This window comes from Aspergillus piperis (genome assembly GCF_003184755.1).
Source record: "Aspergillus piperis CBS 112811 unplaced genomic scaffold BO85scaffold_38, whole genome shotgun sequence".
Lineage (NCBI taxonomy): Eukaryota > Fungi > Ascomycota > Eurotiomycetes > Eurotiales > Aspergillaceae > Aspergillus > Aspergillus piperis.
Window position 1 is genome coordinate 149321 of NW_020291628.1, and position 25813 is coordinate 175133.

General features: G+C 49.1%; 9 protein-coding genes and 3 non-coding genes across 12 annotated transcripts; 7 read left to right on the top strand and 5 right to left on the bottom strand.

Moving 5' to 3' along the window:
* Positions 1-507: 507 nt before the first annotated feature.
* On the top strand, positions 508-1181 carry BO85DRAFT_385186 (uncharacterized protein; the record flags this gene model as incomplete). The annotated part of the gene is made up of 3 exons (XM_025656583.1): positions 508-604; positions 640-796; positions 1073-1181. Coding segments are annotated over 3 exons (363 nt in total), but the record flags the coding sequence as incomplete, so codon positions are not given.
* Positions 1182-2070: 889 nt separating this feature from the next.
* Positions 2071-4001, top strand: BO85DRAFT_385255 (M14 family metallopeptidase; the record flags this gene model as incomplete). The annotated part of the gene is made up of 2 exons (XM_025656587.1): positions 2071-2481; positions 2553-4001. The coding sequence occupies 2 exons, from the start codon at positions 2071-2073 to the stop codon at positions 3999-4001; spliced, it is 1860 nt and encodes a 619-aa protein (XP_025509840.1).
* Positions 4002-4316: 315 nt separating this feature from the next.
* BO85DRAFT_454474 (dicarboxylic amino acid permease agtA) lies at positions 4317-6536 on the bottom strand. The gene is made up of 4 exons (XM_025661294.1): positions 6194-6536; positions 6136-6142; positions 5923-6083; positions 4317-5849 (listed from the first exon to the last, which is right to left on the bottom strand). The coding sequence occupies exons 1-4, from the start codon at positions 6400-6402 to the stop codon at positions 4535-4537; spliced, it is 1692 nt and encodes a 563-aa protein (XP_025509841.1). The 5' UTR covers positions 6403-6536; the 3' UTR covers positions 4317-4534.
* A 648-nt stretch (positions 6537-7184) lies between these two features.
* BO85DRAFT_473105 (P-loop containing nucleoside triphosphate hydrolase protein) lies at positions 7185-11433 on the bottom strand (the record flags this gene model as incomplete). Its single annotated transcript, XM_025662601.1, has 3 exons — positions 7185-8760; positions 8810-11300; positions 11352-11433. 3 exons carry the CDS (start codon positions 11431-11433, stop codon positions 7467-7469), a joined length of 3867 nt encoding a protein of 1288 aa, XP_025509842.1. The 3' UTR covers positions 7185-7466.
* Positions 11434-12184: 751 nt separating this feature from the next.
* On the top strand, positions 12185-14121 carry BO85DRAFT_482279 (cytochrome P450). Its single transcript, XM_025663093.1, has 3 exons — positions 12185-12409; positions 12467-13619; positions 13672-14121. Exons 1-3 carry the CDS (start codon positions 12299-12301, stop codon positions 14046-14048), a joined length of 1641 nt encoding a protein of 546 aa, XP_025509843.1. The 5' UTR covers positions 12185-12298; the 3' UTR covers positions 14049-14121.
* A 139-nt stretch (positions 14122-14260) lies between these two features.
* Positions 14261-15619, top strand: BO85DRAFT_482280 (SDR family NAD(P)-dependent oxidoreductase). The gene is made up of 5 exons (XM_025663094.1): positions 14261-14384; positions 14440-14555; positions 14625-15103; positions 15190-15326; positions 15378-15619. The coding sequence occupies exons 1-5, from the start codon at positions 14289-14291 to the stop codon at positions 15444-15446; spliced, it is 897 nt and encodes a 298-aa protein (XP_025509844.1). The 5' UTR covers positions 14261-14288; the 3' UTR covers positions 15447-15619.
* Positions 15620-15787: 168 nt separating this feature from the next.
* Positions 15788-17134, top strand: BO85DRAFT_473108 (uncharacterized protein; the record flags this gene model as incomplete). Its single annotated transcript, XM_025662602.1, has 4 exons — positions 15788-15910; positions 15984-16079; positions 16142-16677; positions 16836-17134. 4 exons carry the CDS (start codon positions 15788-15790, stop codon positions 17029-17031), a joined length of 951 nt encoding a protein of 316 aa, XP_025509845.1. The 3' UTR covers positions 17032-17134.
* A 3665-nt stretch (positions 17135-20799) lies between these two features.
* Positions 20800-20873, top strand: BO85DRAFT_t282. Its single transcript has one exon. It is a non-coding gene; the product is annotated as a tRNA-Val (tRNA).
* A 536-nt stretch (positions 20874-21409) lies between these two features.
* On the bottom strand, positions 21410-21483 carry BO85DRAFT_t285. The gene has a single exon. It is a non-coding gene; the product is annotated as a tRNA-Val (tRNA).
* Positions 21484-22451: 968 nt separating this feature from the next.
* Positions 22452-23491, top strand: BO85DRAFT_464412 (alpha/beta hydrolase; the record flags this gene model as incomplete). Its single annotated transcript, XM_025661980.1, has 3 exons — positions 22452-22498; positions 22553-23291; positions 23351-23491. The coding sequence occupies 3 exons, from the start codon at positions 22452-22454 to the stop codon at positions 23489-23491; spliced, it is 927 nt and encodes a 308-aa protein (XP_025509846.1).
* A 273-nt stretch (positions 23492-23764) lies between these two features.
* On the bottom strand, positions 23765-23851 carry BO85DRAFT_t284. The gene has a single exon. It is a non-coding gene; the product is annotated as a tRNA-Ala (tRNA).
* Positions 23852-24413: 562 nt separating this feature from the next.
* Positions 24414-25676, bottom strand: BO85DRAFT_508629 (oxidoreductase domain-containing protein; the record flags this gene model as incomplete). The annotated part of the gene is made up of 1 exon (XM_025664475.1): positions 24414-25676. Exon 1 carries the CDS (start codon positions 25386-25388, stop codon positions 24414-24416), a length of 975 nt encoding a protein of 324 aa, XP_025509847.1. The 5' UTR covers positions 25389-25676.
* Between the last annotated feature and the right edge of the window lie 137 nt (positions 25677-25813).

The following is a 25813-nucleotide window of genomic DNA, read 5'->3' on the forward strand; positions in this document are numbered from 1 at the left end:
GTCGCCCCCCATCGCCCTTTCTTGTCTGTCCGGTCAAACTTGATTTGCATCATCTTGGCTGCCGCTGGAAGCCGGTAGGCCAAGTCTTTGTTCTTCTAGGCATTTACGTTCTTTTCAATTGGATCAGTTAGGAAATTCTGCAGTTTGTCTGGATATCGGTGTCCTGACTCCTTCGAACCAAGGTTCCGATTAGGAACGGAACCGCATGTTTTTCATAACTTACTGGCTTCAGCTCACAGTGGTGTTCTGCTCACTGAGATGTTTCTCGAATGCTGTTCATTGAATCCCCCGTAGTGCATATGGGAGTCAATCCGTGCTCGACGATGCCTGGGATATATATAAATATGCATGTTCCGCTCGTTTCATATCCGGAGTCTGGGAACTAAGTAAGCTGATATTTGTGGTATCAAGATACCGAAACTGATATTGATACACAATGCGTCTCCAAGCAGTATACCTCCTTCGTCGATAGATCGAGGGCTTCGTTTGCGTCATGACGACATATAATTGCTCAGCACAAGCCAAATTGATGTGGCAACATCAACAAACTCTGTAAGCAATGCTTGGAGAGTAGCAGGGATACCGCTCTATCATATAAGGCCATGTGCTTAGGGCCAGACAGAAGCTCGGAAGCTGCAGTTCTGGCTCTTGGGACCAACTATGAGTACAATCCCTTTGCTTCGTCTCTCTGGGAGGGAATGGGTCTGACACGTACGATGATATGGCTGTACGGCCACACAGACGACGCTGGGTGGACTCCTGTGGGGATCGGTCTAGACCATCAAGATCAGTCACAGTCTCGACTTTCATCCACTGATTGCGGTGTACCAGCTTCTATAGGTACAGTCCCTCCTTCACCACGCAACCAGCATAGCATGCCTGGAGAATTGTGAGCAAATGAGCCTTACAAGGAGTGTCTCGCCACGTCCCATCTGAGTCCCAACCTGTGAGAACTTCTGGTTTAGCGAGGCAAGTTAACCGTCGTGAAAAGCCAAATAGCGAATCCATGAAAATGCCTTCATAGTTATGGTGTACGATAATTCGACTACCAGTCACTCTGTATCTACCCTAGCCTTCGTCTTCCGGATGGCACCTTCATGGCTCATCAGAGGCATGCTATGTGTGGTCCTGTCGAGTCAGGTAAGGCTTCGAGTTCTGCTAGTGCCAAGACATCTGCATGACCCTTATACCAAAGAGACCTTTTTCTCCCCAAATATACCCGTAGGGTCTTCTTGTTTGATGCCTTCTGGGACACTACATACAGAGAGAGAAGTGTTCGGCAGAGCAGAAGCGCAGACATCCTTGCCTAAATCGGAATGGCGGGTCAGCGGAGCCAACCAGGGCGTGACATGGTCACTAGTCCTAGAATGGTTAGAAGCACTGACTGTCCGCAGCTGTAAGCTAGTCGGAATAGGAATAGTTCCCGGGGCATCCAATGCGGGCATCCATTCGATCTTCTCCAAACTTCGATTATGGCTGCATTCGCCCTCGCCGACTTAGCCTAATCTATGATCGTGGTTCTTTTAAGTGCTAGACTAGCTCTTGTCCAGCTCGTGGTGGCTGCAGACATTTATACCTCGGCATCCATCAACATCTGTTCAAGCTTGTGCTGACTATGGCACACTCTCTTTTATGCGATGTCTCAGCCTTGTTCAGATAAGGTTCAACTCTTCGACTCAGAACAGAGCCAGTTATACAAGGCTGACTACTTCTTATATAAATATTGAAGATGCAATAAGGCCAATTTCAGCAGAGTATTGGCTCCAGAGTTAAAATACTTGGTAGCATTCCTGGTATTGTGGGGAGACTGTCTAGGTGCAGCCATAATTGATGCCTGAGGCACATAGCACAGCCTCGTCTCCACTCCTACTTACCAAGTCACATCCACCATTCCTTCCGTCTCTCGGTCTCTCCTCTCTCTCTAACTTCGGCTCTCGTGCACCACTTCTCTTCCCTCTCACGCCATCCTTCTCCATCTGTTCCCTGTCAAACTTCAGTCTGTCGTTCTAGGTTTTCTGAAGGAGATGACTCGGTAACTACTATTTAAACCTGGCGTACTCAACATCCAATATGCGTCACCTCTTATCACTGCTCGTGCTTCTGATCGCATCGGCCGCCCTGGTCTCCGCCGTCCCCGCCGGCTCCATTATCACTCCACAACCACCCGTCGAGCCCGTTCACCTTCTCTCTTCCCAGCCTGCTGATCCCCGAAGGCCATGGACTCGCCTCCGTGACTGGGTTATCGAGTCCATATGGGGCATTGAAAAACCCGCTTCTCGTCGATTCCCACTCAACGATTCCCCGCGCAATCGCTCTCCTCCTTCCCGGATCCTGGCGCGCTACGGTAGTGACGTCGTACTTCGTTTCAGCCTGCGCGATCACGATGAGGCCGAAGCACTGGCCCAGGCCGCAGACATTCTATTCCTGGACGTATGGGCGTCTACTCCAGCATTCGTAGATATCCGGCTGGCCGAAGAAGTCGTAAGTGGATCATCCTTCCGTCCGCATCTACCTGGTAACTGATGACTGATTCGCTGTGACCCTCGCGATAGATTCCCTCGTTATTGGGCTTACTACCAAATTCCCTCCAGACTGCATATACTCCCCTGATAGAAAATTTGGCAGAAAGAATCTATACGACCTATCCATCGAAAAGGCCGATAGGGCTTGAAGGACAATCTGGATTTGCGCCCTCAAACCGGCCTGCGCCGAAATTTGGTGACCTGTTCTTCCACGAGTATCAGCCTCTGTCCGTCATTGTTCCCTGGATGCGGCTGCTAGCTTCCATGTTTCCATCCCATGTGCGCATGATTAGCATTGGAGTATCTTACGAGGGTCGCGAAATTCCCGCCCTCCGACTGAGCGCAGGCAGCTCCACCGCGGCGTCAGGCCCTCGTAAAACCATCATCGTCACGGGTGGTAGCCATGCTCGCGAATGGATCGGCACCTCAACCGTAAACCATGTCATGTACACCCTCATTACGAAGTACGGGAAATCCAAGGCCGTCACCCGCCTTCTACAGGACTTTGACTGGGTCATGATCCCCACGATCAATCCCGACGGCTATGTCTATACCTGGGAGACGGACCGACTATGGCGCAAGAATCGACAGCGGACCAGCCTACGCTTCTGTCCCGGGATCGACCTTGACCGCGCCTGGGGCTTCGAATGGGATGGCGGTCGGACCCGCGCGAACCCTTGTTCCGAAAATTATGCTGGAGACGAGCCTTTCGAGGGCATGGAAGCACAGCAATTGGCACAGTGGGCGCTCAATGAGACGCAAAATAACAATGCTGACATCGTGAGCTTCCTTGACCTTCACTCTTACTCTCAAACAATTCTCTATCCCTTCTCCTACTCCTGCTCGTCGATACCCCCCACGCTTGAGACCCTGGAAGAACTAGGCCTAGGCCTAGCCAAGGCTATTCGTTACGCGACTCACGAAGTCTACGATGTCACATCCGCCTGTGAAGGCATCGTCACTTCCAGTGCGGCAGATACCAACCCCGGGCGATTCTTCCCCATTGGCGGCAACTCCGGGGGCAGTGCCTTAGACTGGTTCTACCATCAAGTGCACGCGACCTTTTCGTACCAGATCAAGCTTCGCGATCGTGGGAGCTACGGGTTCCTCCTCCCTTCCGAACACATCATTCCCACCGGCAAGGAGATCTACAATGTCGTTCTGAAGCTAGGATCCTTCCTCATCGGGGGCGACTCATTCGACGTTGATTGGGAATCAGAACTCTTCGATCTGTCAAAGGAGGAGTCAGATCTGGACACCCGCTATTCAAACTCTAATTACCGCTCCCCGGCATACCTACACAACGCCAATGACACAGTACCTCACACCGGCGAGGACGAAGACGAGGACGAAGACGCGGACGAAGACGAGGAATGGGTAATGGTTGAGGAGGAGGACTTTGCAGACGATGATGAAGAAGAGAAGAACGATGCATACTGGGCCACCGAACACACATACGAATTCCGGCGACGACGCTGACGATGAACAAACTAATTATACCTATTTATATGACTCCCTCACCCATATACTTTCCTTCTGGTGACGATCAATAATGACTAATGATGGCTTTGCGGGACTGATTGGCGTGTCCATCAGGTTCTGTTTATCGATTCTCCCTTACATCTTAGATGGTGTTTTCTCCACATACCTATAGCCTATACCGCTTAGGTGTAATCTATACATAATTAAAAACAGAATATTCCAATGAATCGTTCTACCAAGTAATCGATCCGAGTAACTAATCGGTGTTTCATTTCCTCTGTACTGTATCTAATCATTTACCGAGGTGCCATGTATCATGATTACTATCGTCATACATTCATTCGTTAGGTATCTTTCCGATGCATGTAAATAAACTCCCGCCCGGCGATTTTCTAGATAACCTAGCCTAGCATACACACGAACATCATCCCTCATCTAGCAAGAATGAACCTTTCGCATCCCTGACGCCCAGCAGCAGAAATAAGAGAGGTGTAGAAGAAGAGTAGAAGAAAGAAAATAGAATAACATAACTAGAACAACCACGCCACAAACTTCCGATAAAACCACCCAGCCTTGCCCTCCGTCTCCTCCTTAATAGCCTCCCGGCGATAATACTCCTCTTCCATCCGATCCACGACATCCTTGCCCGTGAATAAATCTGCCTCGTACGGGCTAACCCCTTTACATCTCGTGACGAGCTTATACCCGAAGATGAGAATCAAGTATAAGGGGATTCCCAAATATGCCGTAATAAAGGTCTTGTAATCAAAGTTACCCCATTTCTTGTTGTGGGTGAAACAGTCGTAGCTCTTGGTGAGACAGATGATGATACAGAAGACCAGGGCGGCGTAAGACCCCGCGGTGCCAAGGGGAGCGCGGTACGCCAGGTCTGATTCCGGGATGTTTTGGGCCTTGCGCGCGCGCACAAAGTAGATGTGTGTTACGAGGAGGGAGATCCAAGTGAGGAGGCCAAAGATGGTGACCAGGTCGACGAAGTAGCGGAAGACGGTTTTAGAGTCGCTGGAGACGTTCATGTAGGCGATACATGCGATACAGGCGCAGAGGATGAGGGCGTAGACAGGGACGCCGCGACGGTCGGTTTTGGAGAGGAATTTGGGAGCTTTGCCTTCTTTAGAGAGGCCGTAGATGGTTCGGGTTGCAATGTAAAGGTCTGAGTTGGCCGCGGAGAAGACGAAGAGGAGGATGCAGGCGTTGAGGATGTGAGGGAGGACGGGGATTCCTGCTAGCTGGATGGCCACGACGAAGGGGGAGGCCGCGGCGGAGCTGGATTGGTTCGTGGCGAAGATGAGTTCCTTGGAGTTGTAGGGAACTAGGGTGCCGACGAGTAGTACGGAAAGGATGTAGAATACAACGATGCGGAAGAAGGTGAGTTTGATGGCCTTGGGGATGCTCTTGCGGGGATTTTCAGCTTCGCCCACGGTCACACCCACGAGCTCGGTGCCGAGGTAGGCAAAAGTGGCGGAGACCATGGTGGCCCAAAAAGCGTAGAAGCGGCCGGCTGGGCCATCGTCGATGTAAGTGTTGAAGGCGCCGGGATCTTTCCAGTAGCGGAACCCTTTGCGGTCATGATCGGGTCCACCACCGAGCATGAGGATAAAAGAGAGGAGGATGATACCCAGGATGACGATAACCTTGAACGAGGAGAGCCAGAACTCGAACTCTCCAAAAAAGCGGACTCCAAAGTAGTTTATGGTGACAATCAGAACAAGGAATATGGTTATCCAAACACCTGCGTTGACTCGGCTCGTGTCTATCCAGTAGGATATTACGAGTGCGCCGGCAGTGAGTTGGTTGGGTGTGACAATGATGTATTTGAACCAGTAGCTGTGCAAGAAGCCTGAGTCAGCGGTGACACTAGAGAGAATAGGCTAAAGCGAGGGTAAAGGGAGGTTCGTACGTCCAACCAAGCGCGAAGCCAAGAGCAGGGTCACAGAATCGCACAGCGTAACCTGTAAAGCCGGATGACAATGGGAGCCAGGCAGCCATTTCTCCCAGACCGCACATGACAAGGTATACAACAAAGCCAACAACCGAGTAGGATATGAGGATGGATGCGGGCTGTGCGAGTCAGTTCAGAAGTTCCCAATCAGGTTGTTATTGGAGTACTTACACCAGCCCTAGACAACTGATTAGCGTGGAACAAAACTGCAAGTGACGGTCTGACTTACTTTGCGAGAGCAGATCCAGTTCCTATGATGAGACCCGTGCCAATTGCACCCCCAATGGCTATCATGGAGATATGGCGAGCCTTCAAGGCACGATGCAGATCGTGGTCGCCAGGCGCAGCCTCAATGGTATCCTCGCCGCTGCCATAATCCGTCACGTATTGTCGTTTCTCGGCGGGCATGTCGGCGGAGACATCTTCTCTGATGCCCATTTCTTGAAATGAGACGCACTCACTGCACTGCAATGCAAGGAGCGATAGAGCTAACGAGTTCAAATGTGATGATCGGGGAACGTCTGCACAGCGCAACGGGATGGGGGGTGTGAGGAGGAGCAGCAGCTGAGGGGAAGGAATGAGGAGAAGAAAAAGGAAAAAAGGAAGAGGGCAAGTGAAAGGAAGGCAAAGCAAACAAACTCGGCTTGAGTATTACTACAGTAAAAGTTACTACTGCTACAATTAATCCCTACTAGATACTAGATCCATGATAACTCTACCCCATACTCCATTTAGGTTACTAAGTACTTAGCCTCAGCCACCGTACCGTTACGAGGTTAAAATCCAGGTCACCTGGTTCAGGGTAGCATCGGTCAGATCCTCTCCATCGGGTCCTTTCTCGACCAGAGCCCAAAGATGGAAGTAATCAGTCGCAATCTGATGCCGCCATGACGATACACAAAGTCCACCATTGGCCGGGTTGAGAGCGGACGGGCTTGGCGAAGCATAACAGAAACCAGTTCTTATCTTGCCAAAGATACGCAGTAACCACCCAGCGCTCGTTGTCTAGTGGTAGACTCAGCAGCCACCCATGGGACAGGTGCCATTTCCCCCTTAAGATGCATCGGGATTGACCGAAATGTCATCCCCGCGGGGCACCCACATGGCTTGGCGGCCTTGGCGGCACCCCCGACGGCGAATATCTGTTACCTAACTGCCCGGCTTGCCAAGAGCCATATCAGGCGGGGTTCGCGATAAGTTGATATCCTCTCCGTTCCCTGCGATGTTTTATTACTACTTGTGCTTACTACTTACTTATCAGCTCGTGATTTTCGAGGGTCAAGACTTATCGTCTCCCGTCTTTGTCTCCGACTAGTTAGCTGTGTGTAATTCAACTGAGTAGGATTGGTTTACTCGACGGTTACAGCCGGCTTCCTTCGCTAGCCACCCGGTCTAGTCTCGAACATTTCAAGGTAGCGCCTTTGGAAAAGTTAATCTGTGTGGCTTGAATGCCGAGATGCTCAGCAATCTCCCATCAATTCCATCCCGAGGCTCCATGTTTATCATCCAATCGTCTCCATCAAGTACTCCCGGTCCTCACTACTCTGAACGAGATCATAGAACAACCCCTCCTTCCTTAATAGCTCAGCCGGTGACCCCATCTCGGCAATCTTCCCTTCACTCATAGCAATCACCTTGTCAAACGAGCTGATTGTCCTCAGTCGATGCGCAACCACGATCAATGTCCCGCTGAACTGGCTCCTAATAGTATCCTGAATCCACCGATCTGTCTCATCATCTACCGCTGAAGTAGCCTCATCGAGGATGATGATCTTGGGATAACTGATCAATATTCGTGCCACGCAGAGGAGTTGTCGTTGACCTTGGGACATGTTGGCTCCTCCAGCACTTATGCGCGAGTCAAGTGTGAAGAGTCCAGAGTCTTCATCTTCCGGGTCATCCCTGAGCAGTTTGACACGCTGTAAGGCATCATTGAGTCTGTCTTCTGAAATTTGATGGCTGTAATCTAGATTAGATCGCACTGTTCCGGAGAAAAGTACTGGATCTTGAGGAATAAATGCGATTCGTGATCGAAGGGTTTGGAGTGCCAGGGTGGTTATGTCAATGCCGTCAACAACTATTGAACCATGCTGGGGTTCAATTAGACGCAACAAGGCCAGTGTTAGTGACGATTTCCCGGCTCCAGTCCGACCTACGATACCGACTCTTTCACGACCCTTCACACTGAACGACACGTCTTCCAGAACAAGTGGGAGCCCGGGTGCGTAGGAAGCGCCAAGTGATTTGACCTCAATATTCCCGAGCGATGGCCAGTTGTTAGGAGCTTCGCGGCCACCTTGCTTTTCTGGCTCCAGCTCGGTGTAAGCTATAATGTTTCCGGCTGAGTTCATGTAGGTCTCAAGCATCCCATAATTATTGATGGCCTTAAACATAGCCTGCGATAACTGCACAGAATAGCTGAGGCAGTATCCGATTAAAAATGCATCGGCTGTAGAAGTTGACAATAGGATAATACCCGTTCCGACGCTGAAGATAACGCCGATGAGAGACATTTGGAGACTAAGCCAGCGGTTAAATATGAAGAAGTGTCTTCTAGCCGTAGACAACCTATCAATGTGCCCATGCATATGTGCAGCTAGCCGGTCTGATGCACCAAAGGCCCGGATCGTCATGACCCCTGCTGCAGAGGATGTGAAATGTTCAAGTATAGCAGCAGTAGGTTCCGAGTCGGCTCGTTTGACGGTCGTCCGTGCTTTTATATAGAGCTTGCTAACTTTTATACACCAGTAGAGGAGAGTCAATGTCAGCAGACTCATATACTTAGACGTATTGAACCTGAATAAATTAGCAAACAATCTTGGTTTCTCGTAAAGATGCATCTTACCCCACACACACAATCAACGTCATCTGGACAAAGTTGTCCGCAAATTCAGACATGGTGACCAAAACATAATCATCGACATTTTTGGCATCAACAGTGAGCCGCCTGAGTATCTCTCCAATAGGTGTGCTATCGAGCCAGTGTAGAGGCATTCGGAGGACTCTAAGCGTAGCCGCGCGGAACAGTGAATGAGAGGCACGTAAGGAGCCGGAATAGGCATGCAGATTAAATAGAAATTCCAAAAGTACGGTCGTCGTAGAAGCCAGCAGATAAAGGTAGAGATACTGCTCCCACCCGCCCTTCGAATATGGAGCAACTGGTGGGACATCTGTCTCTAAGCTGATGGACTCAGGACGCGCCGAATTAATGCGTCCCAAAGTCCTCGTCGTCAACGAGCCCAGTAGCTGTTTGATGACGAGGCCCAAAAGATATATGATAGTGAACCGCAATCCACCTGCCACGGTGAAGTATATATCATATACCTTTGCGTCTGTACGCGCGTCAAGACCTTTGCTTTTTGTCAGCGTGGTTGCACGTTCTTTCGATTTCTCCTGTCTGGGAAGGTCAGCTGTCATGGAGTTTTCAGTTTCGACTTCACTCTGCGTTTCCACAACAAATTCAGCTCCTTCTGCGTATTTTGCAGTATTATTTTCTACATGGACAATACAGTTTGCTTCTGGCAGGCACAGAGATACCTGGTGAGTTACGAGGATCCGCGTGCGGCCTCTGCAAAGGGCACCGGTGAGTGCCTTGCAGATATCCCTGGAGACATGAGCATCAAGAGAAGCAAATATGTCATCGAGTACTAATGTCTGTGCACTTGAGTATAGTGCTCTGGCAAGCGCAAGTCTCGCGCGTTGGCCTCCACTGAGCTTGACACCCCGGAGGCCAATCTGGGTCTCATCGCCCTTCGGCAAGGCAGCAAGGTCGGGATATAGTGCACAGGCTTTCAGTACTTCCTCATACTTCTTGTCGTCCATTGGATTCCCAAACAGAATATTTTCTCTTATTGTGGTGTTCTGAAGCCACGGAGTTTGCGATACGAATGCAACTGATTGCCCTTCAGCCATCGATGGGGCTTTGATAGTACCCTCCAGGAGGTCAACCTCTCCGATAATTGCAGCAAGCACCAGACTTTTTCCTGATCCTGTCTTTCCATATATTATGCTGAGCTCACCAGCGCGAAAATCCACATTGATATGGCTCAGAGAAAAGCGATGCTGTTGCAACACATCGGAAGGCCACGAAATGGTCGCATTATGAAATGAAATATGGCCGGATGAGCTAGGAGTAAGCACTGTCTTGTGTTCCGGTCTTCTCAAATAATTCTCTATGCGGCTCCCATTGGACCTGGCTTCGAAATAATCATTGAATACAACAGGAAGAAACCCCAGTGTTGACTGAAGATGGGGCAAAAGTTCAATCATGGGGAAAAGAATGGAAGGGGAAATTGAGCTTGTGGTGTATGCGTACATAGAGATTGAAGCCGCGGCGACAATAAATGGGGACGCAACGCACCATACGGATCTTACGTTCTTTGCAACAAAGACCCTGCGTAGCTGTTTAAGCTCATCCTGTCGGAACGTCTCCAAACGGTCCTCCCACTGCGCTTCTGAAGCAGAGAACTTGATCTGTCGAAGTGCATACATGAGTTCGTTAATTGCTTTGGTCTTCTTATCTCTTGCTGCAGCAAGATGCTTTTGTGCCATGCGCTCCTGCTTGATAACGAATGTATGAACCGGTACGCTTATCGCAGTAACAACCAAGGCAGCAAGGGTACCCTGCCATTCAACTAATTGTACCAGAAATAGCGCAGCAAAAAGAAATTTGGATAACGTGGCCGGTATATAATGGTTGACAGCTGTGAATTTACTGAGAGAAGCACTGTCGGATGAAATGAGATTAATGGCTTCAGGCTTCTCGACTTTAGGACTTTGGGGGTCTTTATAATCTTTCATCTTCAGCGCTTTGGCAAAGATTGCCATGATCAGTTGTGCCCTGACAGGAATTGCCATTTCAGACCACTGTATCCACAGTAGATGGTGGTGAAGTAGGGTTTGGCATAAGCACGATATAGCAATCCCTATCAGCCAAAACCAAGCATCGTGCCTTGATTCGAGCTGTTCTTCCAGACTCCTCAGAAGCCGCATGACACAATAAGGAGACACAAATGTAACGAGAGATCTTATAAGCATTATGATCCATTGTTTGGCGAAACCGGCAAAGCGGTCATATAATATGCGGTACCACAACGAAGTCTTCGAGGTTGCTACCTGAAGAAGTGACTGGCTTTGCGACCGAGTATAATAGTTCAGAGCAGGGAGTTTATCAAGCTTCACATGATTGCCAGCTAGATGCAGGGCACTTGTGCACCAATGCATGGTATACCTATAAAATGCCGAGGAACTATTTTCGAGGTCCACAGCTCTGCCATCTGGCGTAAAGAGATGTGGCCGACGAGGCAAAAGCAGCTGGGTGATTGTCAGGCCAATCGCTGCGTAGACCTGCAAAGACAGGGATGATGGTGAAAACAAGAGACTGCTACCTGCTGGAGGATCCGAAAGACAGAGCGAAGAGATTGTGAGCGCTGCTAGTAGGGATCCTCGTAGCCCAATGGTGTAAATCATTTGGGGATTCTCTGTGTAGTGAAGATGGAAACTATGCAATGTAATGAGAATCTACTCAAGCGTTAGTCTCCCTGGCAGCTCTGCCAAATCTTATCGCGAAGAAACTTGCCCACAAAAGCTTGCTCCAATGGAGTAGACTCAATTTAGCTGCAGATAGGAAGGACTGGAGGAATATCACACGATAATCCGCAACGTCTGTAACAGCTGCTGCAAGTCCCAGCCATGAAAGAAGCGAAGTCATCGATACCAGTAGCCGAATGCGGGCTTTATAGGCTGCCTCGCTTTCCTTGGAGGCAGCTCCATCTTCGTCACTATACATGACAGTCGTTTTGCAGCACAGCTAGTACCGCTCATCTAGTTGCACGGTTCGAGATGATAGACTCAGTAATATCACGATGAAGGGGTGAAAGTGATGGTCTTCTGGAGGAGTGGATGTTGAGTGCTTATCAGCCCCAAGCTGTGTGGGAGGAGGATCGATGGTGCCATCAGCTTCTTACCCGATTAAGTAAGTGCTTATTGGATGTGCTACTTGTAGCTATCGAGAGCCGCCTTTCACCCCAATCTAATGCACATGCGTAGTAATAGTATTTTGGTTCATCTGTGGCACGCCTTGCATCAAATGGTGACCTGGTTGTCCCTCTCCGATTGGACGGATGCCTGTTGTCGGCTCCCGCGCCTTTGACGTATCTCGAATTCCTCGTCGGGGCGTCCGACAACCTGGACGTTCCGATCCTCCACTTACGTTTCGTGTCGCCAGGGATGAACTGAACTGAAAGATATAAAGGATGACTGGCTTGACAACACAGCTCCAATCCTTCCCAACATCGACCGATCGAAAATACTTGGGATCTAATACTAAGGAAGGATGGTTGATGCAGTGGTTAACATGGAGAGCGTCGCTGCACTGATAAGGGCCCTTCCCAGCAGCTACATCCTCATGGGCCTAGCTGTTATTGTTCTCTACTGTCTATACCAGGTACAAGTTGGGTTTCCTGGTTTGTTTTTCCCCTTGCTAACTGTTATACACTCACAGTCAACCATGGTGACGGACATTCCGCACATCAAAGGCTTGCCCGAAATCCCAGGAGCCGTTCCAATATTCGGCCATCTTCGGAAATTGGGTGATGACCACGCAAGTGTTTGTGAGCGCTGGTGGCGACAGTATGGTCATTCAGTCTTTCAGATCAAGCTCGGTAATACCCGGGCGGTCGTTTTCAACTCCTTCGAAGACTGTCGCACCGTGTTATTAGGCCATCAAAATGCAATCATCGATCGGCCGAAGCTGTATACATTTCACGGGGTTATCAGCAGTACTCAAGGATTCACCATCGGCTCATCTCCCTGGGATGATTCCTGTAAGAGAAAGCGCAAGGCAGCTGGTACGGCATTGGGCAGGCCAGCTTTGAGGAATTACCATCCCATGTTCGATTTGGAAAGCTATTGCATTGTCCGAGATCTCTTTCGCGACAGTAAAAACGGCCAAGTGGAACTCAATATTCGCCCATACATTCAAAGATACGCCCTCAATACGACCTTGACTCTATGTTACGGTATTCGCATGGACGAAGTCTATGATGACCTTCTCCGGGAAATCCTTCATGTGGGATCAGCGATTTCCTTGCTGCGAAGTGCGTCGGAGAATCTGCAGGACTATATTCCTATTTTACGTTATGCGCCGAATAATGAAAAGACCGCTCGGTCCAAGGAGCTTAGGGAGCGTCGAGACGCTTACCTCAATCTCCTCTTGAACAAAGTTCGCGATATGATCAAAAAGGGAACAGATAAGCCATGCATTTCTGCTGCCATTCTCAAGGATGAAGAGACTAAGCTTAGTGGTGTGGAGGTCTCCTCTATCTGTCTTTCGCTAGTGTCTGGTGGATTTGAAACAATCCCGGGGACACTAACTTCAGTCATCGGTTCGTTGTCCACCCCAGAAGGCCAGGTCTGGCAAGATAGAGCATATGAGGATATAAAAAGATACTACCCAGATACAGAAGACGCCTGGCTAGCATCTATCCATGAGGAGAAAGTTCCCTATGTGAACGCCATCGTCAAAGAGGCAGGGCGGTACTATACAGTCAGCTCTATGAGTTTACCCCGGAAAACTGCGACAGAAGTGCACTGGAACGGAGCTATCATTCCTCCAAAAACAATGGTCTTGATAAATGCGCAAGCAGGTAACCACGGTAAGCATTTCCAGATATCCACGGTCAGAACAACCTGCTAACTCAACCGTAGACGTTGACCACTTTGGACCTGATGCAGGCAGATTCGATCCTGAGCGATGGCTAAGATCCGTCGACCCTCCCTATGAGAAGGAGATCCAAGGACTACCGCATCTGAGCTTTGGGGCCGGATCTCGTGCTTGTTCGGGGCAAGTTATCGCAATCAGGCTGCTATACACGGCACTGGTGCGCATTCTCTCATCGTATAAGATTGTGGCCAGTGAAGATCAACCTCCGAACACTGACTACGTCGAGTACAATCAATTCAAGACAGCTCTAGTGGCTATTCCGAGGGATTTCAAGGTCAGATTAATTCCGCGGGATGATGTATTGACTCGACAGTGCTTAGAGGCGGCTGAGTTGAGGACTAAGGAGCACTACAGGGAGTGATATTCTGGGGAATTTGAGACCAAATTAGTAAATTTAACAACATGAAAAATGAATATATCATAGTTTGTTCTTGTTGCAGTCTATAGGCAGTGCGCCTCATAAGATCTGGTTCTGGTACTGGAGCGTCGGTCGATCCGACAAGCAGACAAGACACATAAAGCGGGGAGCGTCCCCTCCCACTCGACATGGCCCTTCCACATCTTTGTCGCATCTCTCCAAAGCACATCACTCACACCCGAAATGGAATTACTATTGACACAAGACATAATGAGCGTCAAGGGCCGCATCGCCCTAGTCACCGGTGGAAGTAGCGGAATAGGACGAATGATTTCCCAGGTAAATCTGTCCTTAGACCCAAGGTAGCAAATACTCATAGTAGCCGCCATACCAGGGCCTTGTCACCAACGGCGCCAAAGTCTACATAGTCGCACTTCCAGGTGACCCCATCGACCAAACAGTACAGGACTTGAACGCATGTGGAACTGAATCAGGTGGAAGCGCAGAAGGGTACGTGTCGACAACATCTTCCCAAATCTCCTTGTCAATAGTCCAGTTCAATACTTAACTCGTTACAAGCTACGCATGCGACCTCTCCTCAAAGGAGTCTATCTCTCAACTTGCCAAATCAATTTCCGAGAAAGAAACCAAACTCGACATGCTCATATCCAATGCCGGGATTCGACGGGATCCGCCCATCGCATGCAACGTACTCACGGCGACCCTGGCCGAGCTGCAGGAGTCAATGTGGTCGAGCAGAGAATCAGACTGGGCCGATACCTTTCAGGTCAATACGACAGCACATTACTTCCTTAGTGTTGCGTTTCTTCCTCTCCTGGCTGCCGCGGCTGATCAGCAACTAGATGATGGTCGTCGAGGTCAGGACGATGGGAGAGGCGTGGTAGTCATCACCAGCTCTTGTGCGAGTATGCATAATGCGACGAATGTGGACCTGACGAGCTACGCAGCGAGCAAAGCAGCGACTGATCATTTGGTGAAGTTGTTGGCTGCGAAGTTTCATCGGTTTTATGTGCGGGTAGTGGGGATAAATCCTGGCTGTGAGTGTTGCTGTCTTCTTTCCATTCCTGCCTTCTGCCTCTCTGGTGCGACTATTAATCTTGAGTTTGTGCTGATGTTGAAATAGTTGTTCCCTCTAACATGAACCCCGTTGGTGCAGCGGGAAATATGTTCAGTGGTTTATTTGACAAGGTCCCAGCCAAACGAGCTGGGAGGGCTGAAGATCTTGCAGGGGCGGTGTTGTATCTGGTCAGCAGGGCTGGAGTAAGTCGTCGTTTTCATTCTTTGTTTCAAATGCTAATGAAGATGTTGCAGTCGTACGTGGATGGTGTCTCTCTTTGCATTGATGGCGGCCGGATACTGCTAGCTAATGGGCAAGAATAAGAAGCGCCAAGGACAACTTCAGGCAATTTGTTCAAAAGGGACAAACAAAATGAATCATGGGCAAGTGAGCAAAGGGAAAAAAATAGTATGCAAAAATATACAATAGAAGGGATTCGCTGGTGGTCACCCATCCAACTATTATTCTCCCGGCGTGTGGCTTAAACGCGGCCAATAAAATCCCTAGTTCCTAGAATAACGGCCTTAAGGGTCTTGTAATATTTCGTAACCTGACTATTTTTAATCCAGTGGACTGGCGTTATATTTTCTGTCCTTTTTCTCTTCCCTTCTCGCTCGAGGAGCTGGAACTCAAATAATCTTCATAACCAGAGCTCAAAGTCAAAATGTCACCGCCCACATCAGAAGCGTCTTGGCCGGCAGGCATTCCGGAGATCCGCCAGCATACGACGGACTTATCCCAGGAAGAGCTCAGGGAAGAGGCCAAGGGATGGTTGCTATTTGTACGGGTAAGGAAGAGTTTGTGGAAATGCACACTTTGGTTGTTTGATGGTATTTCGTGGTTGACGGTGCAGATCACAGGAAAAGATTCAGCCCACATCGACTCCTGAAGATGGGCTGCGTCAACGGCGAGCGCTAATAGAGCAATGGGCCACCGCCAGTCAAGAGTTCCGCGAGGTCTATACACTCTTCCTCTTATCTCTGGTGGCTGTATGATTGATTGACTATAATCTTTACAGGCCTACCATAGTTGTTCCGCAGGATACAGCTCGGCTTTCGACTATCCCGCCTCGGTTCTTTCGCAGATCGCCCCACGACCCAACAAACGCTTCTTGTGCCTTCCCTCCGTGGACCGGCAGACCCATCCGCGTAACTATATCCACCTCGTGAAGTTCCTGATTTTGTTGTATATCCACCAAGACGAATGGAATGGGGTGCACCCCTTCGAAGAGCATGGAGCAGGCACCGCTCCTAACTACCACCTTCCGGACCTCCTTGGCTGTGGGCCCACCACCAGGCCAATCACCACCTACGACGAGATTCTTCCCTCGCTGTATCTCACCCCAGCGGATTTCCATGCCCTCTCCATGACCCGCCAGGGCACGGTGGTGTTTGACAACGGGCCGAACCTCACGTGGTTCGTGATCGATGCGCCAGGACTTGCCACAGGGCGACTGGCCCTGGTGGACTTTAGCTCAAATGGCCACGTCCGCGTCTCGACCCTTCGTCGACCCTGGAATATGGGCCAAACCATGGCCCTTCGAGCAAATTCTGGGTAGATATCTTGGCGAGATCGTTGAGTCATGCATTGGAGGCCCGCCGCAGTATAACGAAGTGTACGTCCATATCCTCTCTCTCTCTCTCTCTTTCTCTTTTATTTTTTTTGTGGCTCAGATATCTATTCCTCTAATGTCATTCCTTCTAAAATAATAGCTTGGATATGGATCTTCCTATTCTTGACATCTTGGAGTCAACCCGGTTGAATAACAAGTTCCTCTGCTCGGGCTACGGATCTCGGGACCTCTGGATCCGCCTTATCAACGAGAGTGCGCCGGGATATCTAGAGCTGGAGGCCCAAGGACGGGAGGTGGAGTTCGAGCTAGATAAATTGCTGGTTATCGACCTTTGATGCTTTTTGCAAGCTCGCTCGTGTTTGATAGGTTTTCGGTCTACGAGAATACAGGGTCACGGTTTGTTAATCGCCTAGTGCCCATCGACTGAAAAAGTCATCCAGGTTGTTTTCTCCTTTCACGTGCTTTAGGTTGGGCAGCTATGCCTGAATTAGTGAGTGCATCTCATACTCTGATATGTCCTCGTTTGACTTCATTGCCCGTAGCGATGAGCCGCTCTTTAACTGCCTTGTACGTGGTTGTAATTCGGCGCGCGAATCTGTGTAAATCAGAACATTACCAATATGCCAGAATGCGTAATATAAGAACGTGGAGAGGGTGTGATCCGTGTAACACTAGAACACAGCTAGGGTGGTCTTTAGTCTGAACAGCATGCATTTGAATTGCTAACATGTTCCATCGCATTCGTACGCTGTGACATATCTCCATTCTGTGGACACCCTGATCCTAAAGAAGGCGTTTCTCAAATTTAGTTACATGATAAAAGCGTCTTTGAAGTGTACGAGAAGATGATCGGTACTTCTAGGAACAAGACTCGCGCCAGGAAAGCCTTTTGTGTCATTCTAGCGGCAAGCAGAGCGCTCACGTTACAAGAATTCCACATTGCGATGCAGCTCAATAGCGCATCTCGGGTACCACCAGAACCGTATCGAAATCTCGAGCTGGCATTGCGTAATTTGTGTGGTTTACTGGTGACTATCAGAGACAACCGGGTCTATTTACTCCATCCAACTACAAGGGACTTCCTCGCTAAAGAACTGCATTCTAGCGATGATGGAACTGATGGCGGGCCAATAAGCACAGGAGAATGACATCAAGTTCTGGCATGGAGCTGTGTGAGTTTCATTGAAATCACGGTTGCAGCGACTTCACGTCGATCCGGACACTGCAAGAAAACTGATTCCTCCATCGGCGACTCAGCGGAGGAAAGCAGTGGATTCTTAGTCTATAGTACGAGCAACTGGTATATCATATTCAAGAAGCTAGACTAGACGGCGACATGGCTCTCATGAAAAGGATCCGGAGGTTCTCTGATCCAAAAAACAAACATTGCAAGATGTGGTTGGAGGCACACAAACACTACATCGCGGACTTCCAAGTCCATTTTCGTGACGTGAATGTCCTATGGATAGCGTCTTATACCGGGATGACATCGCTGGCTGGGCATATTCTGGAAGAGGGAAATCATTGTGACACGCGGAATCCACAAGGCCAAAACACAGTTTTGATAGCAGCATTTTGGGGCAACGATCGTGTTTTGACTGTACTCTTGAAGTCAAAGCGTATCAAACGGGATGTGCGAGACTCACGACGCACGTGTCCTTTACAAGCAGCATTTATATCCCGTAACCCTGCTGCCATCAAAGTGCTGCTAGAGTCGGGAACAGATGCCGGCGCATGGGATCTACGGGGTATAACACCTTTCGAGAATGCCATATGGCATGGGAGTGACGAACTGATTATGGCATTTGTTGATTGTGGGAAAAGCGAGGTCTTCAATGCCACAAACGTAAGGGGTAAGACGCCTTTGATGATAGCTTGTGAGCTGGGAAGAACAGCATTGGTCAGGAACTTGATAAACTCTGGATCTTGTGACGTGAACATTCAAGACAGCAGTGGAAAAACCGCTTTAGCTCACAGCGTGTTATTCAAAGAGGCAGAAATTGTGCAAGCCTTGTTGGAGCTCCCCGCGACCGCTGCAGATATCCCAGATAAGAATGGAGAAACTCCGTTGACATGGGCTGCGCAATTGGGGCGTGGCGATATCCTGCAGCAACTGATCGAATCGGGCAAAGTTAATATCAAAGATATCGACAAATTCGGAAGAACAGCCTTGCATCGAGCTGCAGAAAGCGATAAATATGATACCGCAAATATATTACTTCTTGAATCTGCAGATGCAGACATTCCAGACTTTCAGGGGTGGACACCGCTGATGATAGCAGCCGGGAACGGATATGTACACATACTCCATAGGCTTCTGGCCACCGAAATGGTTAATGTGAACCGGAGGAATCAACATGGAACAACAGCATTATTCAAAGCCACTAACCGTGGTTGGCCAAATGCTGTTCAAGTGTTACTCGATGCCTTCGCAGATGCAAATATACCCGACAATGAAGGCTGCAGCCCCTCTCATGATAGCGGCGCTCGAGGGAGATACAGAAATTGCCTCCATGCTTCTGCAGTCGGGGAATGCTGACCCTAATAGGGTCGACGAAGAAGGAAGAGACGCCATGTGGTACGCGGATTTGAGGAATAACACAGAAATCATGGAGTTGCTCCAGAACCATGTAAGTGGAAAATTCAGGGCTCCCCCAGTTGGCGAATGAATTTAGTCATTCTTCATTCTCTTCCCACGGCTTTGTTTTCAGATGCTTCTCTAACGAGTGTTGCAGATGGGACATATCTCATCCGACTAGCGGACGACTTGGACATGCTCATGCTTCGGCACAGAAGGCTCCCGCTTCGATCCTGGAATTGGTTATACATTTTATTCTTGTCTAGAGCTTTTCGCCCTCATGCTTCTTAAAGGCACTATCATAATATATTGATAGCTAGTCTCCTTTATTCCATTTTGTGTGACATTATCAAACTTTTGAGAGTAGAATTGTAACGCGGTGCCTTCATTGTTTGGAGCATTATGATGAACGAACTTTCCAACCTCTCATACTCGCTGTGGACCACCAGGACATTGAGAAGATCATGTGGTCTTAGCAGTTACAATATCCTAAGAGTAGCCTGCCCAGGGTAGTGGCAAGCAGCCCGCCCCTGAGCGTAGCAGCTACACTCTTCAGCCTACAGGGTTAATATCAACGACACACTTGCAATCCAGCGGTCAATCACATTACAAAAGCAAGGCAAAATTTTAAAATGAAAAAAAAACATACAACAGAAGGGATTCGCTGGTGGTCACCCAGCCAACTACTAACCTCCCGGCGTGTGGCTTAAGTACGGCTGAGCGGACGGGAAGCCCTGTTTTCCACACCCTGTGGTCGTATGTACTAGATACTGCTTTGGAAGGAATGGTATAGCATGTTTCTTTACGGGACTGCCGCGAACTTGGCTATGAGGGAACGCGGCAGTCTTACGCGTAGGTTCTGAAAACCACGTCCACACTTGGTAGTTGATACTGAAGAGGCATGCATAATAGTAGAAGACTAGATGGTAAGATGATAGACCAGATGCCTATGGTGTTTGTAACTGACCATGTCAGGTAAGACGTATCTGGATATATTAAGAGTATTGTAAATAATTTAGTGGGGGTTATAGAGCATGATGTTTACTATTCATATCTCTCCCTACTCCAGATCTTTTAATGTGGTTGATAGACAATTTCTTAATTGATCCTAAGATTTTCCTTTAGACTATATCTATCTATTTGACTACATGATTGGTAGTGCAAGTGGTGTTATCATGATTTCATCGATAACTCACATCCGAGGATGAACCGGACTAGGTATATATTCTAGTCATCAGAAGTCCACATAACCACCCAGCAACACATCAAAGGCACGAACGGACTGTAATAGAAATAATCCAACCCGATCTAACGCGATTACTGACAGTATCTTGTAGGCCATACCTGAAACCAAGTAAACAAGAGCATGACATAGTCATGAAATGAAAAGCCTCCGACCTATCCTGAAGGATCGATCCTCTCATATCCAAGTCCTCATGTTAACGGCACACACAAAAATTCTTTTTCCACGCTCTGACTTAACTCTCGCTGGTAATGTAAAATATCGAAGGTTATTCAACAAGTTGGCCGGATGGTGTAGTTGGTTATCACGTATCGTTAACACCGATAAGGTCCTGGGATCGAGCCCCAGTCTGGTCATACTTTTTGCCGAGCATTGCTTTCTGCACTGATGCTAATCAACGTTTTGCATGCTCCCGAAAGCACTGTGTATGACTCTCTTTGTCAATTTCCTGTTTCTACATATCTGTGAACCTGGTGGGATCTTCGACAGCACCCTTTCGTCTCAATGCCATGTTCGTCTATACCCCATTCCGGGAACATTCCGACGAAATCCCAACAGGAATGGGTATGTTGCTTAGTATCGCCCAACCTTGATCCAGTCCTCATTATATATGCCATCAAAAATAAACGAGTTAGCCGGTGGTGCTGTGTACTCAATCCTTATCCCTGCAGCTTTTGTGGCCGAGTGCGTAGTTCGCTATACAAGTCCGCGCGATCGACTGACCATGTGTGGGGATAATCCCAGGTGGTTATATGCATGCCAAGCCTAACATGCAGCAACTTGGCAGCATTTGAGACTTGTACGGACAAAAAAAAAAGACAGCAGTAGTAGTATATAGCTGAAGCTCGATTCTAGTCAAGGTATGGGTGGCAAAAACAAAAACAAAAAGTAATGACCAGACTGGGGCTCGATCCCAGGACCTTATCGGTGTTAACGATACGTGATAACCAACTACACCATCCGGCCAACTTGTTGGAAAACGGGTGGATTCCTGGCCATAGAAGCCAAAGAACCCGGGTTTGCATGATTTTGTGCATACGCGCAAAAGAATCATTGCCACGGGGTCGCTTCGCTCTCGAAAGACGTTATGCTGCCATGTCTTGGCTTCGCCACACAACGATCAATGGCCATGTACATGAGTACTATAGACCTTGTGGCAAGGACTCTGCTTTTATGCTGATTGGCGGGGTCTAAAACAAAGAGGTTCTTGATGAGAGGGTACAAACGGTGTTGCGGCAGGTGAGGTACTGAGGTCTTTTGGAGACCTAGGGCCACCTTATGGTACATCTTCAATTGCTATGCAGCGAGTAGCGTCATCTGAAAAATAATTAGTTATCTCTATTGATAATTAGCACATCTAACCGCGTCACTCGTGGCAGTAGACATAATTGATCTTTGACTAAATGTTACAGCCAGAGAAGCACAATGGATCCGTAAGTAATAGCCAATGAACAGGACTGCTGTGTATCACTCCCCAATTTAGGAGGCGAAGAAGTAAGCCGGCGATGCATTTTCAGTTTCTTGCTTTTGTGATACATTTCACCACATACCTCTTTCCCACTTTGGAACCAGATAAGCTTTCATCTAGTCAAGCTATATTGGTAGACCAATGCTGTCTCTGCAGATGATGTAGGGATCGGCGGGTCAAAGCTTATGCAGCAGCCACCGGAATATGGTTATATATGATGCTTGTGGTCGTATCTTCTGCAGAATACAACCAGAAAATGGTGCTTAATCGTATCAAGCATGGAGCTATTAGCCATAGTAGGTCTGCTCTGGGCCATTAGCAAGGCTTGTATTCATTACGTGTTCTTGCTTCATAGTACCCATACTTACCAGCTTACATGGCAGTAATCACAGCATTATGCACAGCATTGAAAGTGCCCGTGAGAGGCCCTCACAGTGGTGCAACAGCCACGAAGCACATAGTCGCCATGGCCGTGCGGACATTCTTCGAAACTGTCACAATAGACCAGTTCCGGTAGGTTGCAATAATTCCACACCGAGACACACCTCATAATAATGAGATTCCCAGGTATGCTTATTCCCCTGGTACCTCCGCTCGGCTTCTCGAAGCATGGGCACGTCGCACACACACGACCTTAAACACCGTCAAGCTGCCTGACGGGACCACCGCGTTCTGGCTAGGCAATCCAGACGCCGAGCGACTGCTCCTCCATTTGCCAGGCGGCGCATACTGCTTCCCTGCCTCGCCCTCCCACATCGACTATTCAACCTCTATCCTCAAGCATCTGGGACAAGCGGGGATAGATGCCGGCATGCTCTTCCTCCCTTATGAGCTCACCCCAACCGCGCAATATCCTCATCAGATGAAGCAGGCCGTCGCGCTCCTCCAATATGTCATCGAGGATCTGGGAAAGCGGCCGTCCGACATTGTGCTGCTGGGTGATTCTGCGGGCGCACATCTCATCTTGTCTGTCCTATCTCATCTTGCGCATCCCCATCCTCACATTCCTCTTCTACTCTTGCGTGAGGAACTTGCCGGGGCATTGTTGCTTTCACCGTGGATGGGCGAGTCTCGGACCGACTATGACAGTTGCCGGAGAAACGCGTCGCGGGATCTTGTCTCACCAGGGCTATTGACTTACTGGGCAGATATGTTTCTTGGAGATGCTGAATTCGATAGCTATAACCGGCCTGCGGGTGCGCCTGAAGGCTGGTGGCGGGATTTGCCTGTGGAGGAGATTTTCATCGGGGTGGGAGGATATGAAGTGTTGTATGATTCGATTATAAAGACTGCTAGGAAGATCAAGGTCAGTAATTCTAAAATTTTCCCGTGCGACATACACTAATATGACTTTGTTCAATTTAGGCAGAACATACGAGAGTCACCATTAGTATTGCCCATCGTGAATTCCATTGCGAGGCCCTTTCACCATTCAACCCAGGAGTGGCTTCGCCGGATCAGTATAGAGCGTTGCTGGCATGGTTGAAGGGTACCTTGTGCAAGTGATGGAGTAGCATACTCGATAGACGACGGGCGAGATTGTTAAAATGGGTTATCGGCAGTTCCAAGCTCTAATCCTTGGAAGAAAGTGAGCGACAGATGTCCAGAGAAAGATGAGACCTGCTGTCCCGTTGATACAACAAAGACAGCTTAGCCAATCAAAATACACACAGTTCAACTAAGACACGCGCGACTTCGACCAGAAACAATCCACCCCTTTCTTTATCATTGCATTAATAGAGAGAGAGACAGACAAACAGCAAAAACAAAAAGAAGAGATGGAGTTGAAGGGGATCGAACCCTTGACCTCTCGCATTTCCCATTTGAGGATGCGAAGCGAGCGCTCTACCACTGAGCTACAACCCCCGGTAGACACATACATCCCTTCATTATAGGATTGGTGTGGCAAATTCTATGCTATACAGCTTGACCCATACCATATCAGACCTGTTATCAACAAAACCATGTATTGACCATACATGCCCACCCATCTAATATTGTGCGGATATCCTCTAATATTTAAATTCGCAGTCATCCTAATTCCTATCGGGATTTTGAATGATTGTGTCATGTAATTATCACAGCTGCCACGTACCTAGGTACTGCGGTTGTGCAATAATGGATGACATGTCCGGACCGGCCCGTTTCCCCGCAAAGCTTAGCTAGCTGGAGTTATACAACTTGATCGGAGAATTATCAACTACCCCTAAATTCACATCTGTATAATTTGAGATGAGAACTCGCTGCTTACGTGCACTTATATAAATAGATACAGGACAGAATCAACGCCACTAACATCAACAAATTAACATACTGAATATTCAATATCAAGACCAAACAATACACATCACCTCCGCAACTCAACACTCAACCACTACTACATCAGAACACAAGCACCATAACTCCACGAACAAAACAAATATACCATCTACAACTCCCCCACAACCTCCCTATACGACCCCCTCTCCCCCTTTATCTCCTCCAGCACCCCCTCCCCCCTACACACCCACCCCAACTCCTTCCTCGCCCTTCCCCCCGAAGCCCTATTCTCGGCAGCCAAAAATCCAGCAACCACATCTCCCAATTTCTCCTTCGCCTCCTCCACCCCCAGATCCTCCACCGGAACATGCATAATCTTCGCCACCGCCCCCAAAATCTCCCCAACCGTAACACCAGTCTTATCACCAGCATTATACACACCCCCCTGCACGCCCTTCTCAAGAGCAAGCAAATACAACTCCGCCGCATCATCCACATGCACCGTCGTAGTACGATTCACTCCCCCACCCACAGTAACGATCTTCCCCGCATGCTTTGCCATCTGCATGAACAGTCTGACACCGCTACCGCCACGTCCGTACACGAACGGCGCGAGGCGGATATCCATCACTCTTACCCTTCCATTGGACTTCTCGCCAAGGGCGAGCCCATGCGCGGTGATCTCGTTCCGTGAGACGAGAGGGTGCGTGTCGAGGGGTGAGAACTCGTCGGTTTCGGATCCGTCGGTGTTAGGGCGCACGAGGAGCGTACCGCTGGTTGTGACGAGGGGTTTGGGGGTGCCGTCTGGGTTCGGGGTGGTGGAGAGGCCGGAGACGATGGCGTCCAGGGCGGCGGTATCGATGTCTTTGATGGAGGCGTAACTGGGGGTTTGTCCGAAGACGAAGGCCGTCGCGAGGTGGATTACGGCGGTGGCGGAGGCGCTTTCGGTTCGGAGGGTCGATAGGCTGGTTAGGTCGCCTCGGATTGGGGTGGCGCCGAGAGAGAGGAGTTTGGTGTCCGATTGAGGGGTGCGCGAGAGGGCGCGGATGGTGTAGTTGCGTGAGAGGGCGAGAGGGATGAGGGCGCTGCCGATGTAGCCGCTGCCGCCGGTGAGGAAGAGGGTTCTGGTGGTGGTGGTGGTCATTTTGGGGTTTGGTTTGGGGGTTGAAGGTTGTTGATGGTGTGGCTGTTGTTTGTGAAATGTGTGAGGGTGAGGGATTGATTGTTGGAAGGATGAAGGGTTGGTTTTATACCGGTTCTAATTGCAAGTGGTTGTTTGGGGGTATACTATCTACTATGCATGCTTAGGGCTCGGTGGTAATTTGGTTATGTCCGTGCAGATGAGATGCCGTCGGGGTTCGGGTCTTCGCGGTTTGGACTCTCCGTCGGGGTTGAGACATGTCGGTTGATTGGTCAAATGGGGTATAGCGAGTATAATATTATTAATGAAGCTGATCCTTTTAATCCTTCTGTTTCTGAAGAAGTGGAGTAAAGGGACAAGTAGGAATGTGAGTCTGTGCTATTGCTATTGCTGAGAGTTCATTTTCGGCTAGTCATACGTTGTCTGAG

Bases quoted from the DNA above. Each gene is read 5' to 3' on its own strand.
- BO85DRAFT_482279 (XM_025663093.1), top strand. From the start codon at position 12,299: ATGGTTGATGCAGTGGTTAACATGGAGAGCGTCGCTGCACTGATAAGG. The intron at 12,410-12,466 runs GTACAAGTTGGG...ATACACTCACAG, and splicing joins TTCTCTACTGTCTATACCAG to TCAACCATGGTGACGGACAT. The intron at 13,620-13,671 runs GTAAGCATTTCC...ACTCAACCGTAG, and splicing joins TGCGCAAGCAGGTAACCACG to ACGTTGACCACTTTGGACCT.
- BO85DRAFT_454474 (XM_025661294.1), bottom strand. From the start codon at position 6,402: ATGGGCATCAGAGAAGATGTCTCCGCCGACATGCCCGCCGAGAAACGA. The intron at 5,850-5,922 runs GTACGAACCTCC...CTTCTTGCACAG, and splicing joins GGCTTCGCGCTTGGTTGGAC to CTACTGGTTCAAATACATCA.
- BO85DRAFT_482280 (XM_025663094.1), top strand. From the start codon at position 14,289: ATGGAATTACTATTGACACAAGACATAATGAGCGTCAAGGGCCGCATC. The intron at 15,104-15,189 runs GTGAGTGTTGCT...ATGTTGAAATAG, and splicing joins AGTGGGGATAAATCCTGGCT to TTGTTCCCTCTAACATGAAC. The intron at 15,327-15,377 runs GTAAGTCGTCGT...AAGATGTTGCAG, and splicing joins ATCTGGTCAGCAGGGCTGGA to TCGTACGTGGATGGTGTCTC.